The sequence below is a fragment of the Rhincodon typus genome, chromosome 25 (assembly GCF_021869965.1).
Source record: "Rhincodon typus isolate 14 chromosome 25, sRhiTyp1.1, whole genome shotgun sequence".
NCBI classification, from domain to species: Eukaryota; Metazoa; Chordata; class Chondrichthyes; order Orectolobiformes; family Rhincodontidae; genus Rhincodon; species Rhincodon typus.
In genome coordinates this window covers 20,978,578-20,991,179 of record NC_063356.1, presented here as the reverse complement: position 1 = coordinate 20,991,179, position 12,602 = coordinate 20,978,578, and the positions used below count along the sequence as shown (strand labels likewise).

General features: G+C 43.7%; 1 protein-coding gene across 2 annotated transcripts in view; it reads right to left on the bottom strand.

The window, feature by feature from the left end:
• def6a (DEF6 guanine nucleotide exchange factor a) overlaps positions 1-12,602 on the bottom strand; it is a 131,310-nt gene that overhangs the window by 79,746 nt on the left and 38,962 nt on the right. Inside the window, exon 2 of one of the 2 annotated variants that reach the window (XM_048611952.1) lies at positions 3,538-3,678. The exons of the other annotated variant lie outside the window; for it this stretch is intronic. Coding sequence (XP_048467909.1) covers positions 3,538-3,678 — 141 coding nt within the window. The remainder of the gene's footprint in view (positions 1-3,537; positions 3,679-12,602) is intronic. 2 annotated transcript variants of the gene reach the window in all.

The window sequence follows — 12,602 nt, the reverse complement described above, 5'->3', positions numbered from 1 at the left end:
ATGAACAATTCTACAGGGACAACGTTCTATTGCAGGGGAACTGAAAGCATGATCTTGCACTGTTTCACCCTGAGGCAAAAAATATAAGGAGACTCTAGAATACTGAGAAGATACTTCTGGTTCTGTCAGTCACTCAGATTCTGCCTCATATCGAATCTGCTTCAGTTCACTGTTCCCAGGTTTAGATAAACTGAGTAATGGACTCCACTTGGACAGTTGATTAGAGGGAGCCTATGGATGTAGCTTATTTGGACTTTCAGAAGGCTTCTGACAAAAGTCCCACATAGGAGATTAACGTGCAAAATTAAAACACATAGGATTGGGATTAGTGCATTGAGTTGAATAGAAAATTAGTTAGCAGACCGGAAACAAAGAGTAGAAATATGTGAGATAACAAGGTGTAGAGCTGGATGAACACAGCAGGCCAAGCAGCATCAGAGGAGCAGGAAAGCTGACGTTTTGGGTCGAGACCCTTCTTCCTACTATCTCTGTAGAAATAAATGGGTCCTTTTCTGAATGGCAGGCAGTGATTCATGAGGTAATGCAGGGATTGGTACTGGGACCCCAGCTGTTCACAAAATGTGTTAATGATTTAGATGAGGGAACTAAATATCATATTTTAAAATTTGCATACGACACAAAGTTGGGTGGAAGGGCGAGCTATAAGGCAGATGCAGAGATGGCACAGTGGCTCAGTGGTTAGCACTGCTGCCTCACAGCGCCAGGAACCCGGGTTTGATCCCACCCTCGGGTGACTGTGTGGAGTTTGCACTGTGTGCCTGCATGCATTTCCTCCGGGTGCTCCGGTTTCCTCCCACAGTCCAAAGATGTGCAGGTTAGGCAGACTGGAATGTTAAATTACCCAGAGTGTTCAGGGATGTGTAGGTTAGGTGCGGTAGCTGTGGGAAATGTAGGGTTACGGGGATAGGGTAGGAAAAGGGGTCCAGGTGGGATGCTCTTCGGAGGATCAGTGTGGCCTTGTTGGGCCGAATAGACTATTTCCACACAGTAGGGATTGTATAAAAATGCTACAGTGTGATTTGGACAGGCTGAATGAGCGTGCAAATGCCTGGCAGATGCAGTATAATGTGGATAAATGTGAGGTTAGCCACTTTGGTAGTAGAAGTAGGAACGCAGATTACAATTCGAATGGCTGTAAATTGAGAGAGGGGAATGTTCAATGAGAACTGTGTATCCTCGTACACCAGTCGCTGAAGGTAAGTGCGCAGGTGCAGAAGACAATAAACAAGGCAAACTGTATGCTGGCCTTCATAGCGAAAGGATTCAGGAACAGGAATAAGGATACCTTACTGCAATTATATGGAGCATTAGTGAAGCCACACTGGAATATTCTCTGCAGTTTTGGTCTCCTTATCTGAGGAAGGATGTTCTTGCTATAGAGGGAGAGCAGTGATGGTTTACCAAATTGATTCCTGGGATGGCAGGACTGATGTATGAGGAGAGGTCAAGTTAGTTAGGATTATATTCACTGGAGTTTAGAAGAATGCTAGGGGATCTGATAGAAACCTATAGAATTCCAACAGGTTAGATGCAGGAAGGATGTTCCCAATGGTGAAGTAGTCCAGACCAGGATCATAGTTTATGGATTTGGGGTAAACCTTTTAGGACTGAGATTAGGAGAAATTTCTTCACCTGGAGAGTGGTGAACCTGTGGAATTTGGTTCCACAGGAAGTGGGAGAGGGCCAGATTAGGGTACTGAGCTTGATGATCAGCCATGAGCATATTGAACGGGGTTGGATAGACAACTCCTGCTCCTACCTGCTATGTTTCTACAATTTGTTTAGATGCACGACCAGCTCTGGAACTAATGTTTTCAGCACCACAGCTGGGATTGTGTTGGAGGTAACATTCCCTCTTAGTTGCCTGCCACACAGTGACCTGAATGTTCCCATGTGGATCCTACAAAACTGACTCCTGTAAGTTACCATGTTTTCTGCTGTCACAGAAATAATGTTACAAGCCACCCATCAATTTAAACAAATTAGCGCCACACTGTAAAAAAAAAAGCAGGGAACTCAGTCAGGGGCCCAGAGCCTTTGCTGTATCCAAATGCACTGAGTCATGCCTTGATACCATGTGGAATGAACTCAATTGCTGAAGACTGGAAGCTTTCATAGTTGGTCCTTAGGAGAATGGAGAGGTGGATTGGCTGAGGGGAGTTGCAAACACTTCAGCTTGTCCTTTGCACTCATGTGCTGAGCATCATCGAGGATAGGCATGTTCAAGGAGCATTTCCATCATATGAATTGTTTAATTGTCCACCACAAGTTAATGACCAGGTGAGATGGAACTGCAGATCCTTGACCCGACCAGCAAATACTCCTGTGTTACGGCCTTACCGCACTGGCAGCTCAATTTTAGGACTGCCTGGTGCTTATGATCTCTTATACTCCTCATTGAACCAGGGTGGTCCTCTGGTAATGGTAGATTGAGGGATATGCTAAGCTGTGTACTTACAAATTATGGTTAAGTACAATCTCCTGCTGCAAATGGTCCACCGTCCCTTATGGATCCCCAATTTTGAGCCTGCTAGTTGCTTTGAATCAAAGTTATTTAGCATTATGGCAGTGCCACACAATAGAATGGAGGATTGTACTCAGTGTGAAAATAGGATTTCATCTCAAGGTTGCATTGAAGATGATGTAGATAAGCACATGGGGAGAAGGAATGTTAAGTTATGTTGCTGGGCTTAGGTGAAGAACACGGGGAAGAGGTCCTTGTAGAGCATGAATATTGATGTAGCCTGTTTTTGGTCTGTACACTCAAAGTCAAATTTAAATATTTCTGTACATTGAACTTCATTCAAGGAAAATCCAAGCCTCTCACTTTAGATGCACAGAGCCCAGCTTATCATATTGACCATCTCACAGGAGCAATCTATACACGTGACAGAAAAGTGACAGGGCAGATTCAGAGTTAACAGAGAATCCAATTTAAAACTGGATGCTAGTGGGCATTTGTTTCAGTTCAACATGTTCAGTCAAGAAAATCCAATGTCAGCTTTCATTTTAAACATATTGTTCAGGAAGCGCATCAGAACTGAAAAAGCTGACCTTGCTAAACACTCTTCTAATGCCCCTCAGATTCATATCAAACTGAATATCTCAAAATTATAATTTCCCAAGCATTTTAGCTGAAACCCAGCTGTATAAAACCAAATGCAACAGAGAAAACATAATATTGACACAGGAAATCTGAAGAGCCCACAATTAAATGGAGACAATTTAAACATTTAAATTAATAGCACATGTAGCATGGAAAGCATTTATTAGAAACATGGGAATTGTCATTACATCCAGAACTCTCAAAACAGTGAGCGTGCAAGTCTTACAAAGTCATGCAAGAAAAGCTGCTGTTAATTGGACTCAAGCCTCCTGTTTGATTGCACTATGTTAGCAGAGTGACACTCTGTTCACATTTAGTTTCCTACCCTCCTGGGACTGGGGAATTAAACAATCCAGAAATCATAGTTCTAAACAGAGAGAATAAGGTATGTATGTTGACAATGAAATTACCTTATCTAGGATGTATTTATTGAGATATGGCATATAACCCTGGCTGGAGACAGGTCCGTCATCGTCATCTCTGAAATGCTCTTCAAGTGCCACGGGGTCATGTGGGATGTGCAACACTGTACAAAGATTATGCGACAAGACCTAGAGAACAGTAACAAATACAAGGTTACTCACTTCCTTTGAGAGTCTCAAGCTGCCAGTCAATTAGTCTCAAGTTCTGTATCCATTTCCTTACAAGTGCTGCTAGACAGCCAACTGTGAAATGCTTCTTTACACGATTATAAACAAGCAATATGTAATTCTCTTCCAATATCCATTCTAATTGTACCAAATTGTTAAACTAGAAACAGCTTATGCAGTGATGAGCAGGGTATCAAACAGGTCCTTTAAAATTTGCACTATTTCAGTTGAGGTTCTCTTTACCATGAGTAATTTCTTTAATCCCTTTTTACAAGCCATCACTGAATCTGCTTGCACTGCACCCTCTAGCAGTGCATGTCAGATTCTAAGCATTTGCTGCTTAAAAATATTTTTCCTGATATTGCTGTCAGTTCTTTTGCAAACCACGTTAAACTTGTCCTCTCTGGTTCTTACTCCTTCCGTTCATGGGAACGATTTCTCTCTATCTATTCTGTCTAGATCCCTCACAGTTTTGAGCAATTCTGTCAAACCTTCTCCCACCCTTCTATAAGGAAAAGATGAGTTTCTCTGAAACATAAGCAAAATACTTTGGAGGCTGGATATCTGAAATTAAAATGCTCAGTGGATCAGAGAGCATCTGTGAAGAGTGAAACAGGTTAATGTTTCAGGTCAGATGAAAGGTCACAAAGCTGGAATATTGATTTTATATAAAGGTGTAAGAATTTTAAAGGCTTAATGCCGAGGAGTGATTTTACATTTGTTCATAGGAGATGGAGGTCACTGGCCAGGCTAGTATTTATTGCCCAGCCCTAACTGCCCAGAGGGCAGATAAGAGTCATTTACATTGCTGTGGGTCTGGAGTCACATGCAGGCCAGACAAGATAAGGACAGCAGATTTCCTTCTTTAAAGCACCATCGACTGTCATGATGCTTTATGTTTAACAAACTGATATGGATACGTTCAATTGGGCAGCAAAAACTAACAGAGGTTTCCAAGTGGTTTATTATAAATCGATTGTTTAGCACAAACACCAGTTTCCAGCTTTCCCCTTTAGATCCTGTCCCTGTCCATAAGACTACATGCACATAGGGAAGAACCCAGCTTTTTTATTTTATTTTGAAAAGCCCACCAACAAATCACCCAATTAAATAATTAAACAAATAGAAAAAAAAACTACAAGCCCTGCCCATCGGGACTATGTAACAATAACAAAAACAAAAATCAAGGGTAGGGGCTGAGAAGGGGCCAAATCAAACCACAGTTGCTAGGGGAAGCAATGAAGCCCAGCTTCTGTGGTGCCCACCTCCCTCTTAAGGCCTCAAGAGTAGGAACCCAGCTTTCTTAAAAATATTATTTCTCTTTATAAATTTTTTCACCCAATTAGCTAATTAAACAAATAAATTACAAGCAGAAGTGAAAATTGCTGGCAAAACTCAGCAGTTCTGGCCGCAGTGGCTCAGTAGTTAGCACTGCTGCCTCACAGCGCCAGGACCTGGGTTCAATTCCACCCTTGGGAATGTTTACGTGGAGTACGCATGTTCTCCCCATTCTGTGTGGATTTCCTCTGGGTGCTCCGGTTTCCTCCCACAGTCCAAAGATGTGCAGGTTAGATGGAGTGGCCATGCTTAATTACCCATAGTGCCCAAGGATTTGTAGGCGGTAGATGCATTAGCCATGGGAAATGCTGGGATGGAGTGTGGAGTGGGTACTGGTGGGATGTGATTTGGATGGGTCGGTGTGGACACAATAGGCCGAACGGCCTGCGTCCACACTGTAGGGATTCTGTGCTGCCAGAACAAAGCAAAGTTAATGCTTTGAGCCCAGTGACTCTTCATCAGAACTGTTAGCAGCTGACGAAGGCAGTGGGGAATAAGTACTGACGGAGCCGAGAGCGAGAGAGCGAGAGATATGAAAGGAGATAGTGGATAGCAGGTCAGAACAGAAGATAAGTTGAATTATGTGATAAGAAGAGCGAAGAGTAGGAGAAAATAGGTGAGCTGTACTGATGTAATGCAACACACATAATGAGATAATGGGCCGAGGAGTACATGAGAATGTGAGAATGTGCTAAAAACAACCAGGGTCACAACAGGACTGGGTGTGGGGTAGGTAAAAAACATTGAAGGATTGATTCAGACTCTAAAGTTATTGAACTTGATGTTGAATCCTAGAGGTTGCTGGGTGCCCAAGTGGAAAATGAGCTGCTTCCAGCTTGCACTGAGACTCACTGGAATACTGCAGCAAGCCCAAGACAGAAAATTTGGTATGGGAACACGGTGGTGTGGTGTGGTAGGCAACTGGAAGCTCCAGGTCATTTTTACAGAGAGAATGTAGGAGTTCTGCAAAGCGGTTGCCGAGCTTGTGTTTTGTCTCCCCAGCATAGAGCAGTCCACATTGTGAACAGTGAATACAGTGGATTAGATTGAGTGAAGTGCAGGTAAATCACTGCTTCACCTGGAAGGTGTGTCTGGGACCTTGGATGGTGAGGAGGGAGGAAGTAAACGAACAATTGTTACACCTTCTGCGATTACATGGGAAGGTGCCGTGGGAGTGAGAGGAGATGCTGGGAACGAAGGAAGAGTGGACCAGTTTGTCCCAGAGGAAATGGCCCCTGCGGAATGCTGAAAAGGGAGGGAGGGGAATGTGTGTCTGGTGCAGGCATTGCACTGGAAGTGGCAGAAATGATGGCTTACAATCCTATGGTTGTGGAGGCTGGTGGGGTAGTATGCAAGAAACACAGGGAACCTATCATTGCTGAGACAGGGAAGGGAAAGGGTGTGGGAAGAAGTTTGAAAGATGGTTTCAACACAGCTAAAGGGCCCTGTCAACCACAGTAATGGGAATTCCTCGGTTGAAGAAGAAGGTGGACATTTCTGAGGGCCCTCTGCAGAAGCTGGCATGTTCAGAACAGAGGAAGGGCCACTGAACCTGAAGCATTAACTCCAATTTCTCTCCACAGATGCTGCCAGGCCTACTAAGCCTTTCCAGCAATTTCTATTTTTGTATCATCAGAATAGATGCAACAGAGATGGAGAAACTGGGAGAATGGGATGGAGTCCTTACAAGAAGCAGGGTGATAGGGTGTATTTTCCAGGTAACTGCGGGAGTCGGTGGGTTTGTGATGGATATTAGTGGCCAGCCTATCCCCAGAAATGGAAACAGGAATGGGAAGAGAGGAGTCAGAGATGGACCAGGTGAAGGGGAGAGTGGGATGAAAATTGGAAATGAGATTGATCAATTTTTCCAATGCCAGATGAGAGGGTGAAGCAGCACTGATAATGTCTTTGATGTACCAGAGGAAAAGTTGTGGGTAGGGGCTGGAATTGGGCATGAAACAAGGGATGTTCCACGTACTGCACAAAAAGACATACAGAACTGGAGCCCATGGGTACCAACGGCAATCCTTTTGACCTAAAGAAAGTGAAAGGAGTTAAAAGAGAAGTTGTTGGAAGTGAGGACGAGCTCAGTCAGACAGAGGATGGTGGTGGTAGATGGGGATGGTTCAGGCCTTTTTTCCAGGAAGAAGCGGACAGCCCTGAGACCATGCTGTTGGAGGATGGACATGTAGAGAGACTACACGTCCATGGTAAAGAGGAGGCAGGTGGAGCCTGCAAACAGGAAATTCTGAAACTGACATAATGCATCAGAAGAATCGCGGATGTAAGTGGGAAGGCCTGGACAAGGGGAGTTTAAAAAAAAATCAAGCAGCGGTAAATAACGGGTCTGCCCATGCAGACCTGGTTGTGGATTTTGGGAAGGAGGTAGAAACAGGCTATACGGCTTAGGAGCTAGGAGGCTGTCACAGGGGAGATCCCTGGATGAGATGAGTTTAGTGACAATCGTAGCTGGATGCTCGATGGTGGGGTCATGGTCCAGGTGGAGATAGGAGCAGGTTAGAAGTACTGCAATGAGAAACCAGTTGTCTCGATATTTTTAAATCAATAATCTGGATGTGCCAAGTCTCCTGACTCAAAGGTAGGGACCCTAAAAGTACAGTTACCATAATCCTACCAGAAGATAAACTCCTCTCTCGTGAGTGAGTGAGTATGTGAGAGAGAGCACGAGCGAGAAAGGAAGAGAGCAACTTTGGCGCAGAAATTGAACCCATGTTGTTGGCATCACTCTGCATCGCAAACTAACTGTCCAACTAACTGAGCACTACCGAGCCATAATAGCCCTTGAGAAACCAGCTGTTTTTTTTGGATACCCACCACCAAATCACTTATTTCAGCCAGTAAGAAAACAGTTAACAAGCATGAGCCATGAGAGTGCAGCTGTTAAATACAAAGTCAAATAGCCATCACCTGCTCTCTATCTACTCTGGAGCTGGTCTGGTTGACCTTGGGAAGCTGACTTCATGCAGATTGGGTGAGAGAACTGATAAGGACCTCAAAGGATTCAGACTTCCATCCAGGTTCTCCAGGTCTTTGAAACAGTCCTATAAGTTATAGTTAATTGCCACAGAAGCGTTTCTCCATTAGACCACCAAGTAGGTTAGCCTCTGCACACCGGACTAAACAGACCCCGTATTTTCCTGTCATTAAAGAGGATGATGGCAGTAAATCTACGAGAGAGCTCAGACAACATGGTGAGAAGTGGTGTGGATTCACCCAACGGCAGCTAACTACGTCTCTTCTCTCTCCACACATCTTGCTAGACTTGCTGCGTATTTCCTGCATTTTCTGTTTTGTTACCAGTTTCTCACTTTCCAAGAAACAGAACTCCCTTAGCACTGGAACCATTCTTGTTATTCCTACTGACACCCTTCTCGAAAGCCTTCACATCAATCCTAAAAGGTGGTAGCCAAATTTAGACACAATACTCCAATTGATTCATTGTAACCTCTGCTCCTGTACTCTCGACCTCTCTTTCTAGCAAGTCCTGGATCTTGATTTTTTTTTTAGCCACTTTCTCAACTTGCCCTCTCACCTTCAGTAATTTGCCCACACAAACCTTCAGATGCCTTTGTCCCTGTACTCCCTAAAGAACATGAATATTAATGGTGGGCGTAAAACAATTTACTCTATCACTTTCACTAAATCTGTGACACTTTTGAAAGAGTCAGTGATTTCATCCGAGGTACTGGTCAATTTTTATCCCTCAACCAATGTTATTGAATAGATGATTTGGTCAGTCAACTCATTACTATTCTATGTGATCTTGCCGTATACAAACTGGAAACCACATTACACCAGTAATTACACTTGAGACTGTGAACCCTGAAGCAACGAACTCACTTCCTGTCTCTCCAAAGCGTGTGTAAGGTCCAAGTCAGGAATGTGATGGAATACTCCCCACTTGCCTGGATAGGTGCAACTCCAATAACACTCAAGAAGCTTGACACTACCCACGACAAAACACCCACCTGATTGGCACCACATTCACAAGCATCCACTCGCTCCACCACCGACACTCAGCAGCAGCAGTGCGTATCATCTTCAAGGTGCACTGCAGAAATTTACCAAAGATCCTTGGACAGCACCATTCATACCCACAACCAATTTTATCTAAAAGGATAAGGGCGCAGATACATGGGAACACCACCTGCAAGCTCCCCTCCAAACCATTCACCATCCTGCCTTGGAACTACATGGTCGTCCCTTCACTGTCACTGGATCAAAATTGTGGAATTCCCTCCCTAACAACACTGTTGGGGTACCTACACCAAACAGACAGCAGCAATCCAAAAAGGTAGCTCACCACCACGTTTTCAAGGATGTGGAGTGATGGGCAATTCACGCTGACTCAGCCAATGACACCCACATCTCATGAATGAATCAAAAAAAACACTTAAATGGCTAGAAAGTGCTTTGGAACATCCTGAGGGCATGAATGGCTTTCATGAATAGTTCACCTTCTAAATGTACATGCAAACCAAAGTGGATGGTTGACAGCAAGAAATAAATTGGATAGGAGATAAAAAGGGTTACACCTGGTGGATGAAGATACAGCGAGGTCAATGAGGCACGCAGCAGGAAACTTAAAGTCTTAATCAAGACATGAAGGCCTAAGGGAAAATATTTGGGGCACTGGAGTACCAAAGATATGGAATGCACATGAAATAAGCCTGAGGGTGTTTTAGATTGGATGTACATTTAAAAAAAAAATTGGTAAAGGTGATAATTCTAAAACTTGGCAGCAAACTGCATAGCCAGTTTCACATCCAGGTAGTAAATTCTAAATCTATCCTCTTTAGTCACTCTTGAGTTATCAACTCAAAGTTGCATATCTAATGTGGAGTCTTATCTGACCTGAGCAGGATAGGGACTAGGAGCCAAAGCGAGGATGAATATGTCTTCCCTGTCAAATCCAGAGAGGGTGAGGCTCTCACCACATGTTTGGCTCAAAATCAATTGAATCATCCAAGCAAGGGATAAAGTTTAAATGTACCTTGTCGGGAGTGATGCACATTTTAAAATGTTCATTCCATCAATGTAAGCAAACATTTACTGTTGTGCAATATCCTAAGAAATCAAGTCTAATATTTATAATGATCAAAAGGACAGAGGGGAATGGTCACTTCATGAAGCAAGTTCAAAACCTTACCAAATATAAAATGCAGAATGTATGATTGGTCTGTACAAGATATAAAGGTCTCTCATTCTGAACTAGGACATGAATATTTTCATACCTCTATTTCACTCTTGCAATCTCCATTCCATATCACTCAATCATTTAGCTCCAGCCCTGCTGACACACAGGGTTCTCAAATTTGAGATGCTTCTGAGATGAATATTAACCAATTATTTGATTGTTCCAAAGCATAACAACCGGAAGTATAAGTGGAACAATATCTAAACTGAACAGCAAGGGACCATGGCTAAACACTTACATCAACTCCATTTTCCCTGTCTTAACACAACATTCTTTTATTCCCTTAGAGCCCAAAAATCTATCATTCCCAATCTTGAATATACTCAACAATTGAGTATCCATATTCCTCTGGAGTAATGAATTCTAAAGATTCACAACGTTCTGAGTGGAGAATTTGCTTATTTATTCATGGCTGTGAGCATCGTTGTCAAAAGCAGCATTTATTACCATCACTTGAGAAGGTTGTGGTGAGCTGCTTTCTTAAACTACCGCAGTCTGTGTGGTGTAGGCACAAACACCATGATCGGAGGGATGTGGTTCCAGAATTTTAACCTAGGAGCGATGAAGGAACAGTGTTTTATTTCCAAGTTAGGATGGTATGAAACGGGAAGGGGACTTGAAAGTAGTGGTATTCTCATGCTCTTCACACTCTGGTCTTCCTGGGTGGTGGAAGCCGTGTGTTTAGAAGATGCTGTCTAAGGAGCCTTGTAGATGGTACCACTGGTGGTGGAAGGAGTAATAACTTAATGTGATGGAGGGGGTGCCAATCAAGAGGGCTGCTTTGTATTGGATGGTGTTGAGTTTCTTGAGTGGTGTTGGAGCTGCATTTATCAAAGTAAGTGGAAAATATACTGTCACACTTCTGAATTAGGCCTCGTAAGTGATGGAACTGCTTTGTGGAGTCAGGAGGTGAGTCACTTGCTGCAGACTTCTCAGCCTCTAACTTGCTCTTCTACCCACTGTCATGTTCACAAGAGCACAGATCAGTTACCAAATTCTCATCATCAAACATGGAGCGATTGATCTGAAGATATTAGATGTGATTGGTCCATCAGTGCTGGTTGATTGACAGCAGGTTAAGGCTGGATTGGATTTGAACTCCTTTTTATGAACGTGACATACTGAACAACTTTCCACTTGGTTACTATATAGCTGTATGTTATAACTATACTGGAACAGCTTGACTAGATCCACACCTAGCTCTGGGGTCCAAATCTTTAGCACTGAAGCTGAGATGTTGTCAAGGCCCATTGTCCTTGCAGTGTCCAGTGCTATCGATTAATATTAGGTGGAGCGAATCAAATTGATTGAAGACTGCCATCAGTGATGTTGAGGATCTCAGGAAAAGGCCAAAGTAGATCACCTATTAGACAGCTGAAATGGTTAAGCATTGTTTTTTGTGGTGGTGTTCCGGGCTCCCCCATCATTTAGGAGGGTATATTCACAAAGCCTCTTCCTCTGGTTAGGTCATTAATCATCCACTGCCACCAAAAGACTGGATATGGCACAACTGCAGAGCTTTTAACTGATCCTAGGATTGTGGAATTACTTGGCTCTCTACAGTATGCCACCTCTGTTGTATGGCATGCATGTAGTTCTGCACATTAGCTTCACCAGACTGGCACTCATTTTTAGGTATGCCTGGTGCTGTTACACAGCCCTCTATATGATTCGGTCCAAAGAGTTTCAGAAATGGCCTTATTGATTCCAGCTTCAAAAGGATTAATAGACAATTGTAGAACATTTAGAGAGACATTAGTGAAGCACGAGGTCTAGAGTAACATAAATCCAATGTGGTGGAGTCAAAGTGTAGCTGATACAGACTCTCCGGATGGCTTTTCTATGCCTAAACAGTTGCCAGGACGCACAATGGCCCAGGCTGTGCAGAGGGCAGCAGATATATCACTGCAAGCAGCAGTTCCTGCTCAAGACTCCCAGCAACAAAGTGATGATCAACTCAACTCCAGGAGAGTCCACTGATACCTAGAATCATAGAATCCCTACAGTGTGGAAACAGGCCCTTTGGCCCAACAACTCCACACTGACCCTCAGAGCATCCCAACCTGACCCATCCCCCTATAACCTACCTAATCTACACATCCCTGAACACTACAGGCAATTTAGCACGGCCAATCCACCTAACCTGCACATCCTTGGACTGTGGGAGGAAACCGGAGCACCCGGAGGAAACCCATGCAGACACAGGGAGAACGTGCAAACTCTACACAGACAGTCGCCCGAGGGTGGAATCGAACCCGAGTCTCTGGTGCTGTGAGGCAGCACTGCTAACCACTGAGCCACCGTGCCACCTCACAGCATCCTGTCACCT